At 43.0% G+C, this 22,062-nt stretch overlaps 2 protein-coding genes across 2 annotated transcripts in view; one reads left to right on the forward strand and one right to left on the reverse strand.

The window, feature by feature from the left end:
• The window catches only part of jmjd1cb (jumonji domain containing 1Cb), a 130,796-nt gene extending 116,065 nt beyond the window's left edge, over positions 1-14,731 (forward strand). The window contains exons 17-31 of the mRNA XM_071904877.2: positions 971-1,185; positions 1,358-1,510; positions 2,704-2,793; positions 3,454-3,578; positions 3,716-3,968; positions 4,328-4,548; positions 5,186-5,530; positions 5,655-5,823; positions 7,065-7,155; positions 7,459-7,589; positions 8,174-8,296; positions 9,856-9,995; positions 10,496-10,672; positions 10,942-11,073; positions 12,771-14,731. Coding sequence (XP_071760978.1) covers positions 971-1,185; positions 1,358-1,510; positions 2,704-2,793; positions 3,454-3,578; positions 3,716-3,968; positions 4,328-4,548; positions 5,186-5,530; positions 5,655-5,823; positions 7,065-7,155; positions 7,459-7,589; positions 8,174-8,296; positions 9,856-9,995; positions 10,496-10,672; positions 10,942-11,073; positions 12,771-12,866 — 2,461 coding nt within the window. The 3' untranslated portion in view covers positions 12,867-14,731. The remainder of the gene's footprint in view (positions 1-970; positions 1,186-1,357; positions 1,511-2,703; positions 2,794-3,453; positions 3,579-3,715; positions 3,969-4,327; positions 4,549-5,185; positions 5,531-5,654; positions 5,824-7,064; positions 7,156-7,458; positions 7,590-8,173; positions 8,297-9,855; positions 9,996-10,495; positions 10,673-10,941; positions 11,074-12,770) is intronic.
• exoc6 (exocyst complex component 6) overlaps positions 1-22,062 on the reverse strand; it is a 458,194-nt gene that overhangs the window by 289,509 nt on the left and 146,623 nt on the right. The window lies entirely within an intron of this gene.

A 22,062-nucleotide genomic window follows, 5' to 3' on the forward strand; every position in this document is an offset into this window, starting at 1 on the left:
GTCTCATCCCTCTCTCTCTCTCTCTCTTACTCTCTCTTTTCATCTCTACCTCTAATTCTTGCTCTCTCGCTCCATCTCTCTTCCCTCTGTCTGCCGCAGTACAGTAGAAGGTGGCAGATTAAAGCGCCGTTCTGGACGGTTTTACCTCACACTGGGATTTCATAATCCTTTACCTGAGCTGACTGGGTCATTTAAGTACAGCAAGGAAATGACGACATTGTACTCCTACCTTCAGGGCAGTCTGCTGAAGAAAACCATCCTTTCATTTGTTCATTCATTCATTGCTCAACAACATTGGCCATCATGGTCTTTTCATAGCAGAGGACTGTTTTGTCCACTGGCCACAATGGCTGTTTCATCTCAAAGTCTACCAGCCACTTTCACTATTTTAGCAGCCAACTAGATGTTGAGAATAGGACTCAAAATGATGGTTGGGGCTTGGGGCTTGTATTAATTTCCCATTCTGTCAGCAGATTGCTATTCTTACATCAGAGGCATGCACTGATATGTAGGAAGTTTGAGATTATTTTTGGGGCATTTTTGCCTTTATTTGACAGTTCAAAGTAGAGACAGACAGGAAAGACTGGGGGAGAGAGGGGGGTGACATGCGACAAAGGTCCTGGGTCGGATTCAAACCCAGGACGTTGCGTTTATATAGTACGCGCCTTAGACGACTGAGCCACCAGGACGCCCCATGTAGGAACATTGCGGGATCTGGAAATATTTTGAACTTCCCAAGACTAGATTCTGTTGAGCAAAATTAGCCAAAACTGTGGAATTTTAAAGAACTGTCTGGGTCTTTACCCCTAACTGATGACTGTTCACCTAAAAACATACTCTAAACATACTGCTGATGGAAGATGCTTTGGACGAAAGCATCAGTCAAATGGGACATGCTGTGTTTTATGTACTGTTGTAATTTTTACTGGACAAAACTGGAGGCTAGCAAAACTTGTTTTCTCCCATCCAGGCTTTCCTACAGTAAGAACGGAGTAATCCGAATGGACGGCTTCTCCAGTCCGGACCAGTTTGACGACGAAGCCCTGGCCCTGTGGGTGCCTGGGGCGTTGGAGGAGAGCCAGCTGGACCAAACCACAGCCAAGTACATCCTCAGCTTCATAGGAGACAAGTTCTGTCAGATGGTCCTGACCGAGAACACCGCAGCCACCTGGGTCAAGAAGGATGGTGAGATGTCTCTTACACATGGATGACATTTTGATAAAATGACCCCCAAAATCTAAATGACATGGCATTACTCAAAAAATCATGGTTAGTGAGGGAGATGAGTCTATGAATCCTCTCTAAATGAAAACCTCAAGATAAGACAGATTGTTTACTTGTGTCATGTGTGTTTTAGCCAAACTGGCATGGAAGCGAGCGGTGAGGGGGGTGAGGGAGATGTGTGACGCCTGTGAGGCAACACTCTTCAACATCCACTGGGTCTGTCAGAAATGTGGCTTTGTCGTCTGCCTGGACTGCTACAAGGCCAAGGAGAGGAAGAGCTCCAAAGGTCAGTACTGTGTGTGTGTGTGTGCGCGCGCTCTCACCTTTCTACGATGTACTTAATGCTAATGTAGGGATTCTTATATTTTCATATCACAGACCCCTGTTTGAGCTGCACCAGTGGTTTTCAGCTATGTGGTATTGTGACCCAAGAGTCTACAGCATCTGATTCCACTGATTAAGGGCGCGTTGACGCGTGTTCTCATCGGTTTATTTAAACTCTGCTGGTTACTCCTTTAATTCGGTTCCTTTGTCCAAATGAGAACACAGGTCATTCGAACTCGGACGGCACCAAATAAGTGAACCGAGACGCCTGAAAATGCGAGTCTCAGTCCTCTAACAAGAGAACTGTGATGTGGTTTGTCAGGAGTGAGAACGTAATCTGGACCAACTACAGGAAACCACCCTAACATGCAAGGGATTATGGATAGAAGGAGACAGATGTTGACATCTGACAGCCAGCAGTTTGCATGCTTTGAAAGTCTAGCATAATAAAATGCATAAGAGCATGAGAAAAGCATCAGGACTGATGCTCATCTTCAGCTGTTTCTTCATATGTTCTGAACTAGTATGAACACATGAACACCAGAGAAGGTAACTTGCATCAAAGAGCATAGACAAATCCATCATGCTAAACTAAAGTTACAGGGACTGGAATCAGATTTGTTCTCTTATCTGGTGGGATGACAGTTTACCAAAACTGTCCAGTAAACAAGCAACTTGAGTCCATGTGTCTTTTGTTTACAAGCCCTGGTTTGCTTGTAATTGGGCAGTGGGAATCTAAAGGAACCAAATACAACAAAAATAAAATGCAGCAAACTTTTTCCACCAAACACATCTTCAACTAGACATGGGGAAGTAATCAGTTTCGTTGGAATGAAAACCTGTCTACTCTTGGTCCTCGATGCCACATGATTGAAAACCACTGCCATACAGAGCCAAACTTTCATTCCTGTCAAACTGGTTGCTTCCTCCTCTCTGGTTGAAGGTGTGTTAATCAGCGAAATCAGCTGCTGTCGTGTTTGGTTGGAATGAAAACCTACACAGTCTTTGGTGATAATACAAGGTTGAGAAACTACCAATCTGCACCATTGTGGTGAGAATGAAATGAAATGTGATTGCAGTCGTCGTTACCAAGACTAACCTGTGTGTGTCTCTCTCTCTCTCTCTCTTTCTCTCTCTCTCTCTCTCCCTGGTCAGATAAAGAGCTGTATGGCTGGCTGAAGTGTGTGAAAGGCCAACCCCATGACCACAAACACCTAATGCCAACACAGATCATACCTGGCACTGGTACCAATACTTCTTTCTCTGTCTACGCCATCCTCTCTCTCTTCATCTTTTGCTGTCTCTCATGTCATACAGTCGCTCTCTTAACTGCTGTCTTTCTGTTTCTCTCTCTGTGACACATATAGATTAGGGTTTGACTGATATTGGGTTTTTGAAGATCAATACCGGTATTTTTGGATTGAAGCTACCGATAGATTTTGTGCCAGTATTCACTATCTTTCAAATTTGACCCTTGCCATGCCAACAAAGTCCAAATATTCAGTGTTGCCCCAGAATTTTAATCTTGTCAGGGTGGAAACAGCATTTAGACCAGGAGATACCAAAACTCAAGCCCAAGAAGATGTCTCATTAGAATCAATTCAGGTTAAGGTCTTCCCATAGACAACCAGGCAATTCTACAATAAACATGAATCAATCAAACTGCATCATATCAGAGGTGGGCGACACTGACTGGACCCGATCCCAATTTTAATAAAAGGACAATAGCAAACTGCATATATCAGTCTAACACTAATATCAATATTACCTGGCCTTGGAATGCTGCACTGGCTTTTTGCCTCTGCTTTTTTTTTCACTTTTATGCACCTGAAAAACTGTGATTTAGTATCTTTTGGGCTTTTCTCTTAAATGTTGTAATTTTGCTATGTCATCTTGATGTTTCAGTGCTGACAGAGTTGGTGAGCTCCATGCACTCCCTGAGAGAAAAATGCAACATCAAATCCCACTGTCCCTGCACCAGCAAACAGAACCTCCTCACCAAGCTACCGGCCACCAATGGAGTCTCACAGGTACAGCCAAGCCACTCCAAGACATAGAGAGTGTGTGTGTGTGTGTGTGAGAGAGAGAAAGAGCCATGGCCAGCTTCCATAATGAGCTCAACTGGTCATTGTCCCTCTAACCTTTAACCCACGCCTTTCTTCGCCAGGTTCTGCAGAACGTACTGAACCACAGCAACAAACTTTCCCTGGTCAAAGCCGAGCCGGGCTCCCAGCAGCAGAACTCCGACCGAGGGGGCACAAAGGTGGAGACCAACGGAGGAGGGGGAGTCGGAGGCGGCGGCGGGGGGAGCAGTCCGGGGAGCGACGCGGGAAGCACCCCAGTCACCCCGCCGGAGTCCCAGTCGCCGCTGCATTTCCTGGCCGACCTGGCGGAGCAGAAATCCCGCGAGGAAAAGAAAGGTGAGGGGAAGGGAGAGCAAGAGTTGGGAATTGATAAGACTCTTATAATGTCAGTTCTTTTTTTTTTTTTTTTTAAAGAGCAGGAAAAAAAACTGGGAATCGATAAGGCAAACGTGTTTCGATCCAGCTGGCTCTGGAAACATTGAAACCTATCGATGAAAGTATGAGTAATTGAAATCTAAATAGCCACTGAGGATAATTAAGATCTTGACCTATACAAGATGAGCACAACATGAAATATTCAGTACACAAAACATCAGTCGACAGTAACAATGACTGAGTCAAATAACAATGACTGAGCAACCAACTGTCTTCTTCCGTTTCCTTCTCGCCTCTCCCCCTCCCTCTTCCGCCAATAGAAAACAAGGAGTCGGTGTTGCTAGGTAAATCAGTGAAGGAAGAGAAGGAAGGGGACAGCCTGGAGGTCCTCCAGCAGTGTAAGACTTCTTCGTTGGTGGCCAACAGTACGGAGCAGGGCTCGACGTTGCGAGATCTGCTGACCACCACGGCGGGGAAGCTGAGGCTGGGGTCTACTGATGCAGGAATCGCCTTCGCACCAGTCTACTCTACTGCTTCACAGGTGCACACACATTCGCATACACATACGCAGGGATTTAAATGGTTTGGCTAATGGCAGCCCTGTTGGCACCACAATCGTACTCTCTGGGTGTGGCTCAATAACTCTGATGCTCTTCCAACTGACACTGGGCTTGTATTCATCGCAGTGTAAGTTGTAGCCGACAGCTAGTTTTAACAGTTTTAACCAGCTGAACTTAAACGTAAGGCACTTAACGCTAGTGTTAGCTAGCAGACACAGCTAGCATAAACAATTTCACTGTCAAAAAAGCACCACTAATGATATGTAGCATAATGTTAGCATATTACTAATACTAAAGATATATACTAAACATATACTGTTAATTTTGACAGTTAATAGACATTAGACCTTGTTGGTTTGGAGATAAATAAGATGTAAACAACATGAAGTAGCTGATTGGTAACATTAGCTAACGTTATCAACATCAGTCCAGTTGCTCTGTCTAAGGATATCTAAGTATATTTTGTGTGTATACAGAATATATATATATTTTTTGTCCAAATGCCAGTTGATTTAACCGCTGCTTCATGTGCTTCACTCTAAACCATAATTTTGTATTGTTTGTAATGTTTTTCAAACATTCTCTTTCCCTTCCACCTCTCTCCCTCTCGTCCTGCAGACCGGTAAGGGTGGGCGGACGATGCCCAATATCCTTGACGACATCATCGCCTCAGTTGTCGAAAATAAAATCCCTGCCAGCCGCCAGAACGCCACCACCAAGCTGTCAATCAAGCACGAGCCCGTCATCCTCGGCAACATCAACCCCATCCCCGCTGTTGCCGAGGACGCCAAACCAGACAGGAAGAAACTTGCGTCGGTTACCGTGGCAGTGCCAGAGGAATCGACCAATCAGTATCCGGATATCCCCCACTGCTGGTTGTACAACAGGCGGCTACTGTGGCTGAAAGATCACCGCAACCAGAACAACTGGAAGCTGTTCAGAGAGTGCTGGAGACAGGGACAGGTACACATTATTAGTAGTCACAGTAGTAACTGCACTAGTAGTAGTAGTAGTAGTTACTGAATCATAATCATAACAACAGTCGTAATAATAATTTCTATTCATGTGATCATCTGTCTGTGTGCAGCCTGTGTTGGTGTCAGGGGTCCATAAGCGTCTGAACCCCAGTCTGTGGAAAGCCGAGTCCTTCAACCAGGAGTTTGCAGACCACCAGGGAGACCTCCTCAACTGTAAAGACCAGCTGGTCTCCAACTCTGGGATCAAGGAATTCTGGGATGGATTTGAGGACATCACCAGTGAGTTCATCTACTGTTCTTAACACCACACTGTTAAGACATGGTTCAGTGTCACCTATACAGTTCAGAAGACAGGGCTCCAGACTAACTTTTCCACTGGTAGCACTGGTGCTACCAACTTTCTCAGTTGGTCGCACCAGCACATGATTTGGTCGCACCCTTTTTTTTTCTTTTTTTTTTTTCGTAAATCTTCATATGTCTCATACACCACCGTGCCCCCGGGAACCTCCGGGAAGCGTCGACCGACACGTCGAAACCTCCATGCTTGTGTGTCTCTCTTTCCGCCGACAGAACAGAGGGCTGTCAGGTGGACAGAGCTTGCGCATGTGCATGGAAATAAACGGCAATATGATATAAATGTATAGATTGTGTGTGTTTGTTTTGACTTTCCCTCTGTCCCAAATGCATCAAGCCAGCCGGTAAAAACTCCGCTGTAGACTGTTAATATACAGAATAAAGCCGCGGCCACACTGATCCGTCAGAAAACGGACAGAATTACTAACAGATAGATTTCTGTCCGTTGGGTTGTTTTGGAACGTCAACGCTATTTTAAAAAAAATGCCTCTGATTTGCGGTGACGAAACCGTCCGTCCAGAAAAAGTTCAACTGGGTTGAACTTTCTGTCCGTCAAAACGGACGGAAATCTGGACGGACACGACATCAGCACTGCCCGGACAACGGACAGCTCTCATTGAAAATTAATTGGAGATGGACAGACACAATGGATCAGTGTGGCCGCGGCCTAATAGTCCATACATCCATACTGATCTCCGTTCCAGCGAGTCCCCCCCCCCGTACACGCGCACTGATGATGAAAGTGCAGGCAGGGAGAGTGCAGGTAGGGAGAGACCGACTGATCCAGTGAAGAAGAAAAAGTGCTACTTTCAACCACAATGGCTAACGCAGTACTCGTGCCGGAGGGGCACCAAAAAGCCTAATGATCATCATGCACTCGCACGAATGCGACCACGTGAAATTTTAACTCGCGCACTCTCAAAAAATGGACGCATATGCGACCATTTTGGTCGCAGTCTGGAGCCCTGGAAGAGTAAGTTTAGTTGTAATCAGATCACATCCGTTTGAATGTTGAACGGTCCTACTCATGGATAGAGGAGGCACTAACGTCAACAGAACAGTGATGCCACAGGTTATGGATTACTTTCAACCCTTATTTTAATGATGAATTCAAGCTGAATGAAACCTGATTGTAAATTTAGTCTAAGGTCATCTTTCCTCTTCAGAGCGGCCCAAGTCAAAGGATGGAGAACCCATGGTTTACAGGCTGAAGGACTGGCCCTCCGGAGAGGAGTTCATGGCCCTCATGCCCTCCAGGTACACACACACACACACACACACACACACACACACTGGTGCTTTTTCACACGACCGGGCCAACCCTGTGCTTTTATATCTGAAGCTTTTCATTCCTAAACATATGCAATTGTTGCCTTTTAAGTTACCTGTTACCGGTGCAGTTCAGTACTCAATTTTTCCAAAATACAAATGTTAATCCAAATGCATTGTGTAAGCAAAGATCTACAGATAGCTAACCTAATAATAACGTCAACACACACGCACACATACACACAAATGAACCCGAACCCATCTAAACTGAGTTTCTTCTATCTTTTGCAGATACGATGACTTGATGAGGAATTTGCCCCTGCCGGAGTACTCAGATCCAGAAGGGAACCTCAACCTGGCCTCCCACCTCCCGTCCTTCTTTGTCAGGCCAGACCTCGGACCAAGACTCTGCTGTGCCTACGGTAGGACCACCAGGGAGGGAAATGAACAGCCAACTGGGTCAAATGCTAGTATATCTTTAGCTGCAGCTGCTGAGTTTGTCTGCTCTACTAGCCAGTTAACCAAGTAACCAGCTAACATGCAGCAGCAGTAATTCTTTTATGTCATACTCCACATATTGAAGCATTATTATCTGTCACAGTAAGTTCTGCCACTGTGACTGCTGCTTTCAGCACACACTCTTAATGCTCTAATCCATACTTTTTCATCCCTACATTTCTACGTAACATGTTCTAGTTATGAACACCCCACAAAGACTCTATTTTCATTCATGTTCTATTCTTCTTTGCTGTATTGTATTACTATTTGCTGCTGCAATGGCCCAATTTTCCCCCAAGGATCAATAAGTTTAATCTCAACAAGATGGAACTTATTGATCCAAACCATGCAAATTGTTGCTTTCCTTTTGTCTGTCCGTCCCCCCCCCCCCCCCCCCCCCCCCCCCCCACACACACACACACACACACACACACACACACACACACACCCCGCACACACACACACACCCCTTTGCTGATCAGTCCTTCCTTCCCTGTGGTCTCCGCAGGTGTAGCAGCATCTCAGGACCAGGACTTCGGGACTGCCAACCTCCATGTGGAGGTCTCAGACGTTGTCTCTGTTCTGGTCTACGTTGGAGTAGCCAAAGGCAACGGAGTCCTGTCCAAAACTGGTAAGGCTTACTAGAGTGACCTGAATCACCAACTTGAAGACTGTAGTAATTTCTGATTTCTGAATTATTGTGCGCAGAGGGAGAGAGACAAAGAGATAGACAGTGAGAGGGAGGTGAGATAAAAGGTGTCAGACATCATCACCGTCTTGGTCTATATTGGAGTAGCCAAAGGCAAGGAGGTCCTATCCAAAACTGGTAAGAACTGGCATAGAGAGGGGGGAGAGAGGGATGAGAGAAGTGTCGTAATATTGGCTCTCGCCTGGTTTACATTACAGAGGAGAAAGGTAAGGAGAGGAGGTTGCACACAGGGACGGAGACGATGGTAGAACAGACAGAATGCAAAGAAACGAGGGGAGTTGAAGAGTGGAAATGGAGAGGAGAGGAGGGAAGAAGACATGAGAGCAGATAGGAGAGGAAGAGTAGGGACGACAGGACAGGGAAAAAGGGAGAAACTGCAGGAGTGGGGAAGGAGAGGAAGTCCCCCCCCCCCCCATTCTTTCTCTTAGTTTTATGGCTTCATCTCTCCTTCCACTTCTCCCGCCTTGTTCTTTTTCTCTCTTCCCAACTTCCCTTTCCCTCTGTCTTTCTCCCTTTTCCTTCTTTTCCAATTTCCTCGTCTTCCCTCTATCGTCTTTGTCCTCTCGACCTTGCCTTGTTCCCCTTTACTGTCTCTATAACTCTTCCTCTCCTTCTCTTTCAATCTTTTCTCTCTGTTTTTATCATTTTACCTCCCTCCCTTCCTTTATCTCTCCTAACCTTTTAACCTTTTCAAAACCAAGAACCAGAATAGAAATTAGTCTTTTTGTAATGCATGCAAGTTTTTTATCATCTGCTAAACACGGCCCAATAAATGTAACTTCTCCACTTTCTTCCTCTCTCCATCTTTTCTTTTCCCTTCATTGCGCCATCCATCCTTCCCACCTTCCCCTGGTTACCCTCCACCCCTCCCTTCTCCTTTCCTCCTCCATATTATAAATAGCATCAGCATTCCCAGACACACACACACACACACAGCACCTTGTCATCTTTATGAATATTTAAAGACTTGGCCTGACTGTCGCACCATACTCTTTGTACTGTGTCGATATCTGTGTGTGTGTGTGTGTGTGTGTGTGTGTGTGTGTGTGTGTGTGTGTGCGTCTGCGTGCATGTGTGTGTGTATGTGAAAGACGAGAGATTTTTCCTGGCTTGCAAATATTGTGTGTATTTGTTTATTTTTTTTCTTCCTCTCTCGCTTTCTCTTTCTCTATCAGTTGAATTCACAATGCGTTATTTGTTTTGATTTGGGAAATACAGGAATAAATGATAAACTAAAAAACAAAATAAGACAAGACAAAATAACAAGAACTTTGACATATCTGTAAAGTTGTTTTCACTTCCTTTTTAAACATTGCTTTGGTAGGATTTATTTTCATTCGTAGAAATTACTATTGCATGAACAATATTTCCACAGCTTCAAAAAACAATGGGAATTCATCAAATAGAAAAATAACAATGATCACCTATATTCTCTCTCTCTCTCTCTCTCTCTCTCTCTCTCCCTCCCTCCCGGTGTGCAGGAGTGTTGAAGCGTCTGGAGGAGGAGGACCTGGACGAGGGCGTCCGGCGGAGGCTGAAGGACTCCAGCGAGACACCGGGGGCGCTGTGGCACATCTACCTCAACAGAGACCTGGACAAGGTCAGGGAGTTCCTGCACAAGGTCAGTCCTCTCCTCACACATTCAACACACACTGCTGACTGATATCTGGGGCTGATATTGTCTTTTTATTACAAATGGAATATGGTCCAGTCAGTGTGGTCCACCTCTGATATGATAGATATGATGCAGTTTGATTGATATATGTTGTAGAATTGATCAATACTACACTGATAGTCTATGGGAAGACCTTAACCTGAACTAAGTCTAATGAGACATTTTGATCTGATTCCACTCAAGTATGCATGGATATTATTATTAGTAGTAGTAGTAGTAGTAGTAGTAGTAGCTGCCCAATTAATTGTGAAGAACCATACATTGTAATTTTAGTTTGTACAATTAATAATCATAGAGTATTGGCATATCACCAATATTTAAACATTTCATTTCTCATGGAATGTGCACTGTAGTTGGAAATAGTCAACATGTTGTAAGATTCAACAAATTTTTGAATTTACTTGAATTTAGATTGAATCCTAACCACTCTATCCCCACCCCCTCAGCTGTGTAAGGAGCAGGGATTGGACGTGTCGCTGGAGCAGGACCCAATCAGGGAGCAGGGCTGGTACCTGAGCAGGAAGCAGCGGCAGCGGTTGCTAGAGGAGCATGGAGTTCAGGGCTGGACCGTCGTTCAATTCCTCGGAGACTCTGTCCTTATACCCGCCGGGGCCATGCACCAGGTATACACACACACACACACACACACACACACACGCAGCTTCTTCTCACTCAGACATGTCATATACTGTTGTTGTCCACTCTAGGCTCTGCATTATCTCACCTCATTGGTTGGATTTTTGTTTCTTTCTTCACATGTTCTGGTGTTGAAATTGTCTTGTTTTGTGTAGTACTCCCATATGTTCTCTTCTTATTTGCATACTTACTCATATCCTATCTTTCTTCCTATTTGTCCCTCCCTCTCCCTCTCCCTCTCCGTCCCGTCTGTCAGGTCCAGAACCTCCACAGCTGTGTTCAGGTCATCAATGACTTTGTGTCTCCCGAACACGTGGTCAACTCGTTCCACCTGACCCAGGAGCTCAGGGCCACGAAAGAGGAGGTCAACTACGAGGACAAGCTACAGGTGACGGACATTTTAACAGAGATAACCATAAGCAGTCTAAATGTAGAAACAAACCTATATAGATTTGTCTCAATAAAAGATGAAAAGGCAGTGAATAGAGTGCAGGATTCAACATCTATTCACTTGCCATCTCATTCAAACTCAGCCTCTCTCTCCCCTCTCCCGTCTCACTCACTGTCTCCGTTTCCCTCTCACGCTCTCTAGCTATCCGTCTATCGTTCTCTCCTCATTAGAGATAATTAGTGTGCACAAATGCGTGTGTGTGTGAGTCTTTTCCAGTGTAAGATACAGACAGACAGGATGGCAGACTGAGTCACCATCAGCGATGTTCTCTGGACGTTCTGTCCCTCTGCTCTGAATACACTACACTCACACACTCACACACACAGTGGACTGGATTGTAAAACAGGGAGTGAGTCACTATCCGCTCTCTGTCTGTCTGTACTCTTAACAGTATTCACATTGACGAGCTGCTGTGCGGGAAAAGCAGAGAGCGGCTCTGTTTGGATCTGGTCAACATGTCTGCCAACTGCTGCTCACTAGAGAAAAACACATTACAAGCAGAGGAACCTGCTTGCCAAAAGTGCGCCCACATGAATCCCCGATTCCAAAAAAGCCAGCGCAGTTCGTGTGCGGATACACAAATTAAAAAGCCTTTATTATCCCGGCTCAATCTGCTCTTCATCAGTATCTCCTCTTGTAATGCCATTTAAGCCGCCCTGCAGTTCAGTGTGAACAGTGACTCTCCTTATTGTCAGTGGCTCGTGTTGCTAGGTATCTGGCAGACTGGCATCATAGAAGGTATGAGTCACTCCACTGACCATGGCCTGATAGCAGGACACTCTGCAACGCTACAGTGTTCAAAGCCTTCAAATCTGATCACCACTTGTGAGATGAAGCTTAAATGCTCCCTGTGGAGAAATTGGGCCATTGCAGTAACAACTAGTCATAGGAATATAGCAAAAGAGGGTCATATAGTTGTGTTGTTAAAGGACAAATCCACCCTAAAACACTTTTAACACTGTTTAAAAAAACAGCTATGGTGATGTACTTTGCACTTCTGGGTCCATTTAGTTGTTTGGTGTATTTTCTTATTCCTGTGGATAACTAGTCAATCAGCTACAATGGAGTTCGATATCAGAAAATGTTTCAGCCATCTAAAACATCAAGTGAAGAAAAGTGATATAAGCACTAAAAATGTACTTAAAATAAAGAAGCAAGAAAGAAAGAAAAAAAATGTAAATCCTGCTGATGACCAATCTTCTATATTATGCTTCTGACTAGGGATGGGATGATATATCAAAATTCAATATATCGCGATACAAAAATGTGACAATCCGTATCATGGGGCAGAAAAATGAATGGTGATATCAGCTCCATGTTATTCTGCTGTAGTAATCACAAATGAGACGCTTGACCTTCACAGTTTCACAAGCTCTCCATCCAAATTATATTGTTTGCACTTTGTAATGACATTTTTAAATTGTTTACATTCTAGCAGCCAATGCCATCGCTAGAAAGATCTGTGGCTCAGAAATAAGCATAATATTGGGTGTTTAGTCCTGATACCCATCCCATCTGTATAGTGAATGCAGTGTTCAGTTCTGAAGTGATATGGTTCAGGACAGATGTGACCAACCGTCCTGAACCTGGTCTGGAATAAGTACCGAGTGTTGACGTCTCTCTTCCTTTCCCAGGTGAAGAACATCTTGTACCACTGCGTGAAGGAGGCGGTGACCTCGCTGAAGAGGAGCAGCGCCGAAGATGAGGAGGAGGAAGAGGAGAACTCATGACACTCCCTCCTCCTCCTCCTCCTCCTCCTTCTCCAAACCCTTCCGGAGAGGTCGCCGTCGGGGGAATGAGAGAACTCCCACCGCCGCGGCCGCCTCACGCGACTCGGGGCTTCGTCGCGCGATCTTGGACTCTTGGACTCAGGACCGCGTCGCTCGACCCGAAACACCAATCGCGTCGCCTCCGCAACCGGAGCGGCGTTTTGGACGTCCCGCGCCAGGACAGAACCTTTTCGTTCGATCGTTTCGATACCCGGAAGTAACGGCCGCGATCACGCGCCCCTGGACGGCACCCGCGGGCCAGCGAGGGACTTCCTTAAACGTTGACCTGAGATATGCACAGAGAGACACACTAACCTTCATCATCATCATCACCACCATCATCCCAAACCTTCAGTGCCAAGTGGACTAGAAACACAAGACACCAAGGGCCAAGCTCGGGACGCACAGGGATTAAGCCTTAACGGTCCAGAAGATTATTTTTCATGCGCTTTCTGTTTTTAACCGAGAACAGAAGCAGAGCGAGACAGGAATTCTAGGAAAAGAGAGGACAATATGCAACTTTGGGTCGTGAGCCTTATGAGAAAGCCACTAAAACTGCAGCTACTGGACTTGAGACCAACCTGCACTACAGTTCTCCATTGAAACCAATACTAATTCAACTCGTTCGGTCAGAACGTTCGGTCTAGCGGGACGGTCCCGTCGAGACGTTTCGGGAGACAGAGAGAGACTGTCCCGTAACCGGAAGGGCAAAACACTGACCCCCCACCCCCACACACCCCCCACCCCCCCTAGCTAGGCTCTGCTCTAGGCTTAATCCCTGTCTGTGCCGGCAGCCCGCACACAAAAGTCTTGGATTGAAGATATTTTTGCTGATCATCGCAGCATCACCAGCAGCAAAGCAGCATCAGGATAATAACTGTGATTTCTAATGATTTCAAAAAAAAAAAATCATGAAAAAAGATTGGGGGAGGGTGGGGGAGGGGGAACCGCGCGAAACAGAGAAAATCTCAGATTTTTAAATCCGCAGGCAAAAAAAAAAGCACTGCTGTTCCCCTCGTTTGTCATTCGTTCCAGTCATTCTTTGTCCGTTCTTGTCGTTTTCTTTTTCTAGTTCTATCTATCCTGTTTTTTTTGTTGTTTTTTTTGCAGTTTTGTTCATTTTCTGTTTTTTTTTCTCCCCCCCCCCGTGAAGATGTTGTATTTATTTTATAGTTCTATGATCATGCGATGTTGAGATAAAAAAAAAAAGCATTAATGTAAATGTGACTTGTACAGTTTTTTGCTACGTGGTTTTCAGTTGTAATACGGCTCTACTGTGATGGAGGACACACACGCAAACGCACACACGCGCACACACACACTCACACACACACTCACACACACACACACCAGCTAATGCCTGTAACTTTGGGAATTGTTGCTGAGCTCTACAGTCCTCATGCCATAAAATCAATTTTTTTGAAAATGAACTGCCAAACTATTGTAAAGACAGTGTAAAGTTGTATTATGTAAAGAAAAAAAAACCTAAATGGCTTATACACTTCAGCATTTTATTAAAAAAAAAGTATTCACTGTAAAATTGAGACATTTACAAAAAAGATGTAATTTATTTAAGAAAAATAATTGTCTTGTTTTTTTTTTTGTTTTTGTTAAAATTTACTATGGTGAACTTTTGAAGTTAAATGATAAAAAAGAATGAAAAACTTAACTATGATGTGTAAATATATACATATATACATTCACTGAGGTATTTTTTTAAAACATGGCTTGCTTCAATTTCAAATTTTAAAGTGCAAGTGTTACATGCTTTGTACATTGAAGTTCAAAAGGGTTTTACATTTTCCATTAAAATGGATTTATCAAAAGGTTGCTGTTGCTCTGTCTTTTCTGCCATGGAATTACAGGAATATCATGGAATTTGGAGAGGTGTATTCCAGACAGGGAACGTCAGGGAATTTGAGAAATGCTCCGGGAAAGTCAGGGAATATCAGGAAATTTTACAAAAGGCTCACGCTCCAGGAATATAGCAGCTTGTTTGACACATTAGATGGTTTTCAGCCCAATTGGAAAATCCTGGAAAAGTCATGGAATTTAGGGAAAAGCATGAATATGTTCCTGTATTTATCAGAAAGCCACAGTCTAACTACAGTATATCAGGATTTGGACAACTGAGCTGTGTAAATACTGGAATTAAAAAAGTTCCAAAAATGTGTTTTTTCATATACAAATCCAACACAAGAACACATGTAAACACACCCAAAGAGAGGAATTTAAACAAGAGAGTATGTTTTTGTAAATGTCCTATATCATGATCGTGTCTGTTGTATCTGTTTTCTTGACATTAATCAGACTGTAATGTGATCAGGATGCCTTCCAAGTTAATTACTGGATATGGTCAATGATGCTTTTATCCAAAGGATTACAGTACCAAACAACTGATTATCTAATAGCATCCCATTATTACTTTCACTTTTGTTCATTACTTCATAAAGCTACTTTTAACTTATGTAAAGTGATATTGACTAATGTAATGCTCCACCTTCTTATGAGTTATTATTAGTCAACATAATATCATCAGCTCATAAAATGTTACACCCCTTATGAAGTATTGCCAGTTAATGTCATAAAATTGTATTACAGTAACAGGTTTTATTACAGTTTCAGTCCAGTAGCCTGTTAGTAGCAGCAGTTTGACAGAAGTGACTCCAGAAGACGTTTTTTTTTAATGGTATCAATGAATGACAAGTGAAGATAGAAATGATATCCACACCTATTTCTGAATGTTGAAAATGAATGGCGAGAGGGAAGGGAATAGGGAAAAGAACTAAATTGGTGATGATCTGCATTCATCTGTCAGTGACTTGCACTGTATGTTCATCACCACTGGGTGGCGCAGCTGCACCATGTTAGCTTGGGTTGCAGTGAGAGCAAGGTGATACTTTCATCATAGTGTTTTTTTTTTTTTTTTATATTGAATCTTCATAAAATACAGCAATGTAATACAAAAAGGTGAAGATAATGACATGCAATAAAAAATGTAAAATAACTGACAAAAAAATAAGGGGGATACATAGATTTTCTTAAATTACACAAAGACCTTATATAATTGACAAATATGAAAAGTTCTAATGGCCTTTTTGTTATGAGAAAGAGAAACTAAATCAATGTAAAGACTAATTTCCTTAAAGAAAACACAAAATTCAGACTTTCTGTTGGTAAATTTACATTTGTGGATATGGCATTTTGTTTAAATTAAAATTAAATTAATAAGAAAAAAGGCCTTTTCATCACTGATACAATACTCATTGCGACCAAATATCACATTTTTGAAATAAAGAGCAAAATCAGGGTATATATTGGGTATATATTACTTAGATGGCAGTGAACGTCATTCTTCTGTGCTCAGTGGATTGTTATTCATGGTCTCACAGCGCCGCCGGCAGGTTCGGATTGGAACTGCAGCTGCATGCTGCACTCAGATTTGACCAGCAGAGGGCGCTGCAGACTCAGCCAGACAAACTCAGCCAGAAACGGTGTGAAGCTGATGCCATGCTGCTGTCAGGAAACCAACAAGTTAACAGAGTTCATTTGAATTTTGAGAATGAAAAGCTGCCTGCTACTTTGTAATGTGATCTTGTAGGGTTTTTTTTAGCAGTATAATGGAGATAAAAGATCGAGCAGAAATCACCAGAAATCTATTTGCTAGTCATATTAAAAAAAAAAAAAATCTCTTAAGGGAGAATCAGGAATGTTTCCTCTAAGATGACAGATTCAGAGAAGCAGACTGAAAAAAATAAAACGTTGGATCAACTTAAAAAAAATTGAAGTAATCGATCACACGAAATATTTGACGTTGACTCAATGTAAATAATTTATTCAGTTTAACCTGTATTTTTTAACTATGCAAACTATTTTCTGAAGGTGGAGCAAACCAATTATTTCAAGTTGTCCTAAATTTAAAAAAAAATAGTTGTCTTTATTGACTTAATGTAAATAATCCATTCAGTTTAACCTAAAATGTTTAACTCCATGCAAACCATTTTTTGAAGGTTGGAGCAAACTGATTATTTTAAGTTGTCTCAAATAAAAAATAACAGTTGTCATTATTTGAAATGTATAGCAAATCGAATAAAAAAAAAATGCTTTAAATACATTTTGATCAATGACTACTCAGAACACATTCTTTTAGAACACATTCATATTTATTGTTCCATAAACTGACAACACTGTACATCTGTTTCAAATTTATAAAGATGAACAGTCTCCTTCAGCTGAACACCAGAGACAAATCCTGGATCTGCTCCATAGACAGTGAATAGTGGAACAACTCCTAAGACATCATGCAGTACCCATGGTGATTTTACTGGGATATGGGTACATTTTCTGATTCAGAGGTGTGAGCCCTATGATCAACTAAACACATGGTCCATTTGCTGCCCTAGTGGTTGATATTTTCACCTTGCTGCACACACTGCCCCACCCCAATCTGTGATGTGAGGTACTAACAAAGTCTATGGAAAAAAAGGTACTCCGACATCACAGATTGGGGTGGGGCAGTGTGTGCAGCAAGGTGAAAATATCAACCACTAGGGCAGCAAAAGAACTATGTGTTTAGTTAATTTGAATTATTCACCAAATTTGTGGGCTCAAAGAATTTTTGTTTGAGCCATTACATCCAAATGAGTTGTATTTAAAGATTGTCACTTGATGACATCACAAATTTGTAGTAACATTGAATTAGGAAGGCTTTTCTGACAGAACACATTTCCTCTTAACACCCTAAAATGGAATCCTGGAGCTGCTCCATAGACAGTGAATAGTGGAACAACTCTTAAGACACTATGACAGTGTTTCTGATTCAGAGCTGAAAGCCCTACATTTAAATACAACTAATTTGGATGCAATAGCTCAAACAAAAATTCTTTGAACCCACAAATTTCGTGACACTTGATGAAATCACAAATTAGGAACAATGAATTAGGAATGTTTTTCTGACACATTTCCTCTTAACACCAACAGTTATCCAAAGAATTTTCCTCAAGGGTTTTAAGATGACTTGTATGAATCTCTTCAGTTCAGTCTTCCTCAAGAGAGAAAGCTCCTGGCCCTCTCCCTTTGTCTGAAAATCTAGCCTATCTGCCGTACAAAATCTGTGCAAACGCTGCAGTGCAAATGCAATCATTCTCTCCAGTTTTTCAGCACACTCGGCCTACTTCGGCCTGTGAGGCTGGTCTCTGAACTTGGGCAGACATATTTGTAAACACTGCAGTGAACATGCAGTCATGTAAGTGCAACCTCCAAACACCAACCTCTTAAAGGGTCCAAAGTCTTGGTTGAATCAAGTGAGTCAGTGCAATTCAACTCTGCCTACTCTGGGCTGTACAGCTGGGTGCTCAGTCTATTAACTTTTGGGGTCATCTTTTTTCCATCAAGCTCCATCAGGCCTTTTTGCACAAATTCAAAGGTGCATTGCAGTTTTTTCGGATATTTTATGTTGAGTGTGTATATGAGCCCGAAGAACATGGCAAAAGCTGTTGCAACCGAGGGCAACTCGTTCAGGACCTCTGTTCCTTCGATGACTATCTTAATGTCTTTGGGTGGATGGAAAGGATCCTCTTTCCCGGTGATAAAGATCGCCATGGTTGCCTGCTCCAGTTCTTCAGCCTCATTTTCCTGCATATCCTGCAAAAAAAGCAATACATGAGGACAACTCGAAGAATGCACAGTAGAGTGCAGACCTCCGCCAAGGCCTAATAGTCTCCCCACTTTGCCATTACTTGCACACTCAACATTTTACTGGATAGATGACAGAAACAGGAGTTCTCAGTTGAGCCTGATGGTGGCGCTAGAGGAAAGGTCAGGGGGTCATCAAAAATTACTAGGTTTTTCCCACTAGGGGCCATGAATGTTCACAGCAGATTGTATGGCAATTTGGCCATACATTTGCAGTTTCTCCTGATGGTGGCTCTAGCGGAAAGGTCATGGGGTTGCCAACATCAATAGCTTTCTTTCTTTAGGGGTCATGAATGTACACCGCAAATTTTGTGACTGTGACAGGAGATCAGGAGATACTCTCATTTGAAAATCGCAAGTTTGCTCTGATGGTGATGCTAAAGGAAAGGTCACAGTGTCATCAAAATCAATAGGTTTCTTCCTCTTAGGATCATGAATGTGCACAGCAAATTTCATGGCAATCCAGCCATTACTGAGATATCTTGTTCACTAACAAACGGACAGACGGGGGCAAAAACACAGGGGTCCCTTGACCTTTCACCTCAAGGTATCTTAATAACAATTGTCATGGCTGGCTCAAGAACCATGACAAATAACGGGAGGTGACGCAAGAAGTTAAAGCAACAACCAATAATTTATTGGAAACAACCAAAAATGTCAAAATGCTATGGGGTGTGATAGTCAGTGAGTCAGTGGTGTTGGCGTGTATGTGTAACCGGTCCAAACCAGCTACACTGCGTTGTGTTCTGTGTTGTGTTCTGGTGCACGAGTGATCACAGCATACCACGACTTCAGGCGATAATCTTTTATTTCTGTAAATCAGTTTGACAGAAAAGCAAAAGGTCCTCGTCACGCCTGGCACACACAATACTCAACCTATGACAAGCAAAAATGACGAAGCATGTTTCACTAGCAAGAAAATGCACACCTCTCACTCAGTCAAACTCTATAAAAACCAGTGAAACATACACTAAAAACCTGTAGTATCAACCCAATACATCTTTACAATAAAATAATCAAACATGATACACTTAAACAAATTTTATTTTATGAACCATATCATCTCAGTGGCGCTGCCCATACGAACGTGACTCACCTCTCGTCAGATCAGATGTAAACTGACGAGAGTGCAGAAATACACTACAACGTCACCAGATGGCGCCGGAAATCAAAATAATAACACTCATTTATAATAAAAACAAAGAGAGGGATTTTGGTAAAATAAAATGCATAAATCAAGAAAAACGTACTTTGGAAATAAAATATGTAAATGAAAATAAATATAATAGGAAAATAAGGTATGTGATTTTCCTCTCTGTTACATTCTCCCCTCTTTAACTTTGCCAAAATCCTGAACATAGAGACTTTAGTTATAATGGTATGAGATTTCTATACAAATCAAAATGTATCACATGAATCTGGACCAAAATACCCATAGGAATACAATCCTATCTACTGCATAGTAAGCAACTTGCAAAGCAGGTTCAGAGAAGACAGAAGTTGATCAAGCTTCTGCTGCTCCTAGTACATGTGATGCCTTGTACACCACATAAGACTTGGTAAAACATTTTGTCATTCTGTCCCAACATGGACATTCCGACTCAACCAAAATAAAGTCACTGTTCATAATAAAAAAATAAAAAATACCGACACCATGTCTATGTGTGAGTGTCTATACTTCTTCCCTCCCAAATAAGGTAAGTAAAGATTGAGACCTTTTGTTAAACGTGTCTACCATACTCTTCGTGAAAGGTTTCTGTACCATATTTTCTATCAACCTGTTAACTGCCTTCACTGCCCTGCCTGCTCGTGTTCTGACCTCCGGCCCTCTGTCCCCTGGCTCTTGTGTAAGTATTTGACTATCAGGTGTTGGTGTGGGAGTTAGAATGTCATTGGACCCTGCCTTGTCTGGAGCCGGAACATCGGCTGAAGGGCCAATGTCAATGTCAACATCAGTTATACAGGAGTCTGAGAAGTCACTAGATTCAGGTAAGTCTGCCTCAGGTAAGTCCTCCTCTTCATCCTGTATGCTTTTATTGTCGTTGACTGAATCAGACTGTGACTCTACATGTGTTGGCAGGTCAGAACCCCCTAGTGAGAAACTTGAAATCTCATCCACCTTTCTTGACCCGTTCCTACCCTCAAAGGACTTATCACTATCATCATGTGATGCACGTATCCATGCAGAGGTGCGGCCTTCAGAGGCTTCTACCTCCAAGCAGTTCAAAGAGTCACTGGATTGAGATGACATCTCACTAGCCTCGTCTGGAATCGTGTGATCAGGCTCACTGCTTGTTTGTTCTGGAACCGGTAGAAAGCTGACATCCAACATCAAGTTAGGATGCACAACCTTGGTCTGTCCGTTTTCATCTGTGACTTTGTATACGTGAGTCTGAGGGTTCCGGTCTATGACAGTGTAGATTGTGGGTTCCCATTTATCTGCCAACTTTCTTTTCCCTCTTTCTGCTTTATTTGCAAGTAGGACTCGATCACCCACTTCCAGGTGAGTTCCACGGACTCTCTTGTTATAGCCAGTCGCCTGGTGTTTTTGTTGTTTACTTGCATGCTGCTGAGCAATGCTGGCAGCCTCATGGAGGTTTGTCATCAGTGTCTTCGCATACGTCTTGTAGTCGACGACAACTGGATCGTTCATCACTTGTTTGAAGACCACGTCCACTGGGAGTCTAGGGATTCAACCGTACATTAGATAGAATGGGGCGTATCCTGTTGTTTCATGTACTGTGGCATTATAGGCAAATGTCAGGTTTTGTATTTGTTGTGCCCAATGTTGTTTAGCCTTCAATGGCAGAGTCCGGAGCATACTCCCGAGAGTCCTATTGAACCTTTCGGTTGTTCCATTTCCCATGGGATGGTATGCAGTTGTGTGTGATTTTGTGATGCCGGTCAGGCTGAGGAGTTCTGCTATGAGTTTGCTCTCAAAATTGGCTCCCTGATCAGAATGGATTAGTTCTAGGAAACCATATATGCAAAACACGTTATCCCAAAGCCTCTTTGCCACTTGTTTTGCGGTTTGGTTGGCACAGGGGAATGCATGAGCCATTTTTGTGAAGTGGTCTGTCACGACCAAAACGTCAACTGTTCTTTGCTTACTATCCTCGGCACTCCAAAAATCAATGCACACCAACTCCATGGGTGCGGAGGTTCGGATACTCTCCAGGGGTGCTCGGGCAGCAGGTTCGGGGGTTTTCGCAAGGATACATCGCTGGCAGCATTTGACATATTCCTTGACGTCTTTTTCCATTTGTGGCCAGAAGAAGCGTTGTCTGGCCAGATGCAAAGTTCTAGCTTGGCCTTGATGTCCAGCTTGATCGTGTATTCCAGTAAGTGCCTTTTCCCGCATGTTTACTGGGAGGACAAACTGAAGTTTCTTCTGCTTAATCTGTTGGTCTTTTGTTACCCTATAGAGGGCTCCTTCCTGGACTTTAAGCCTGTGCCATTGTTT

Source organism: Centroberyx gerrardi, chromosome 20 (assembly GCF_048128805.1).
Source record: "Centroberyx gerrardi isolate f3 chromosome 20, fCenGer3.hap1.cur.20231027, whole genome shotgun sequence".
NCBI classification, from domain to species: Eukaryota; Metazoa; Chordata; class Actinopteri; order Beryciformes; family Berycidae; genus Centroberyx; species Centroberyx gerrardi.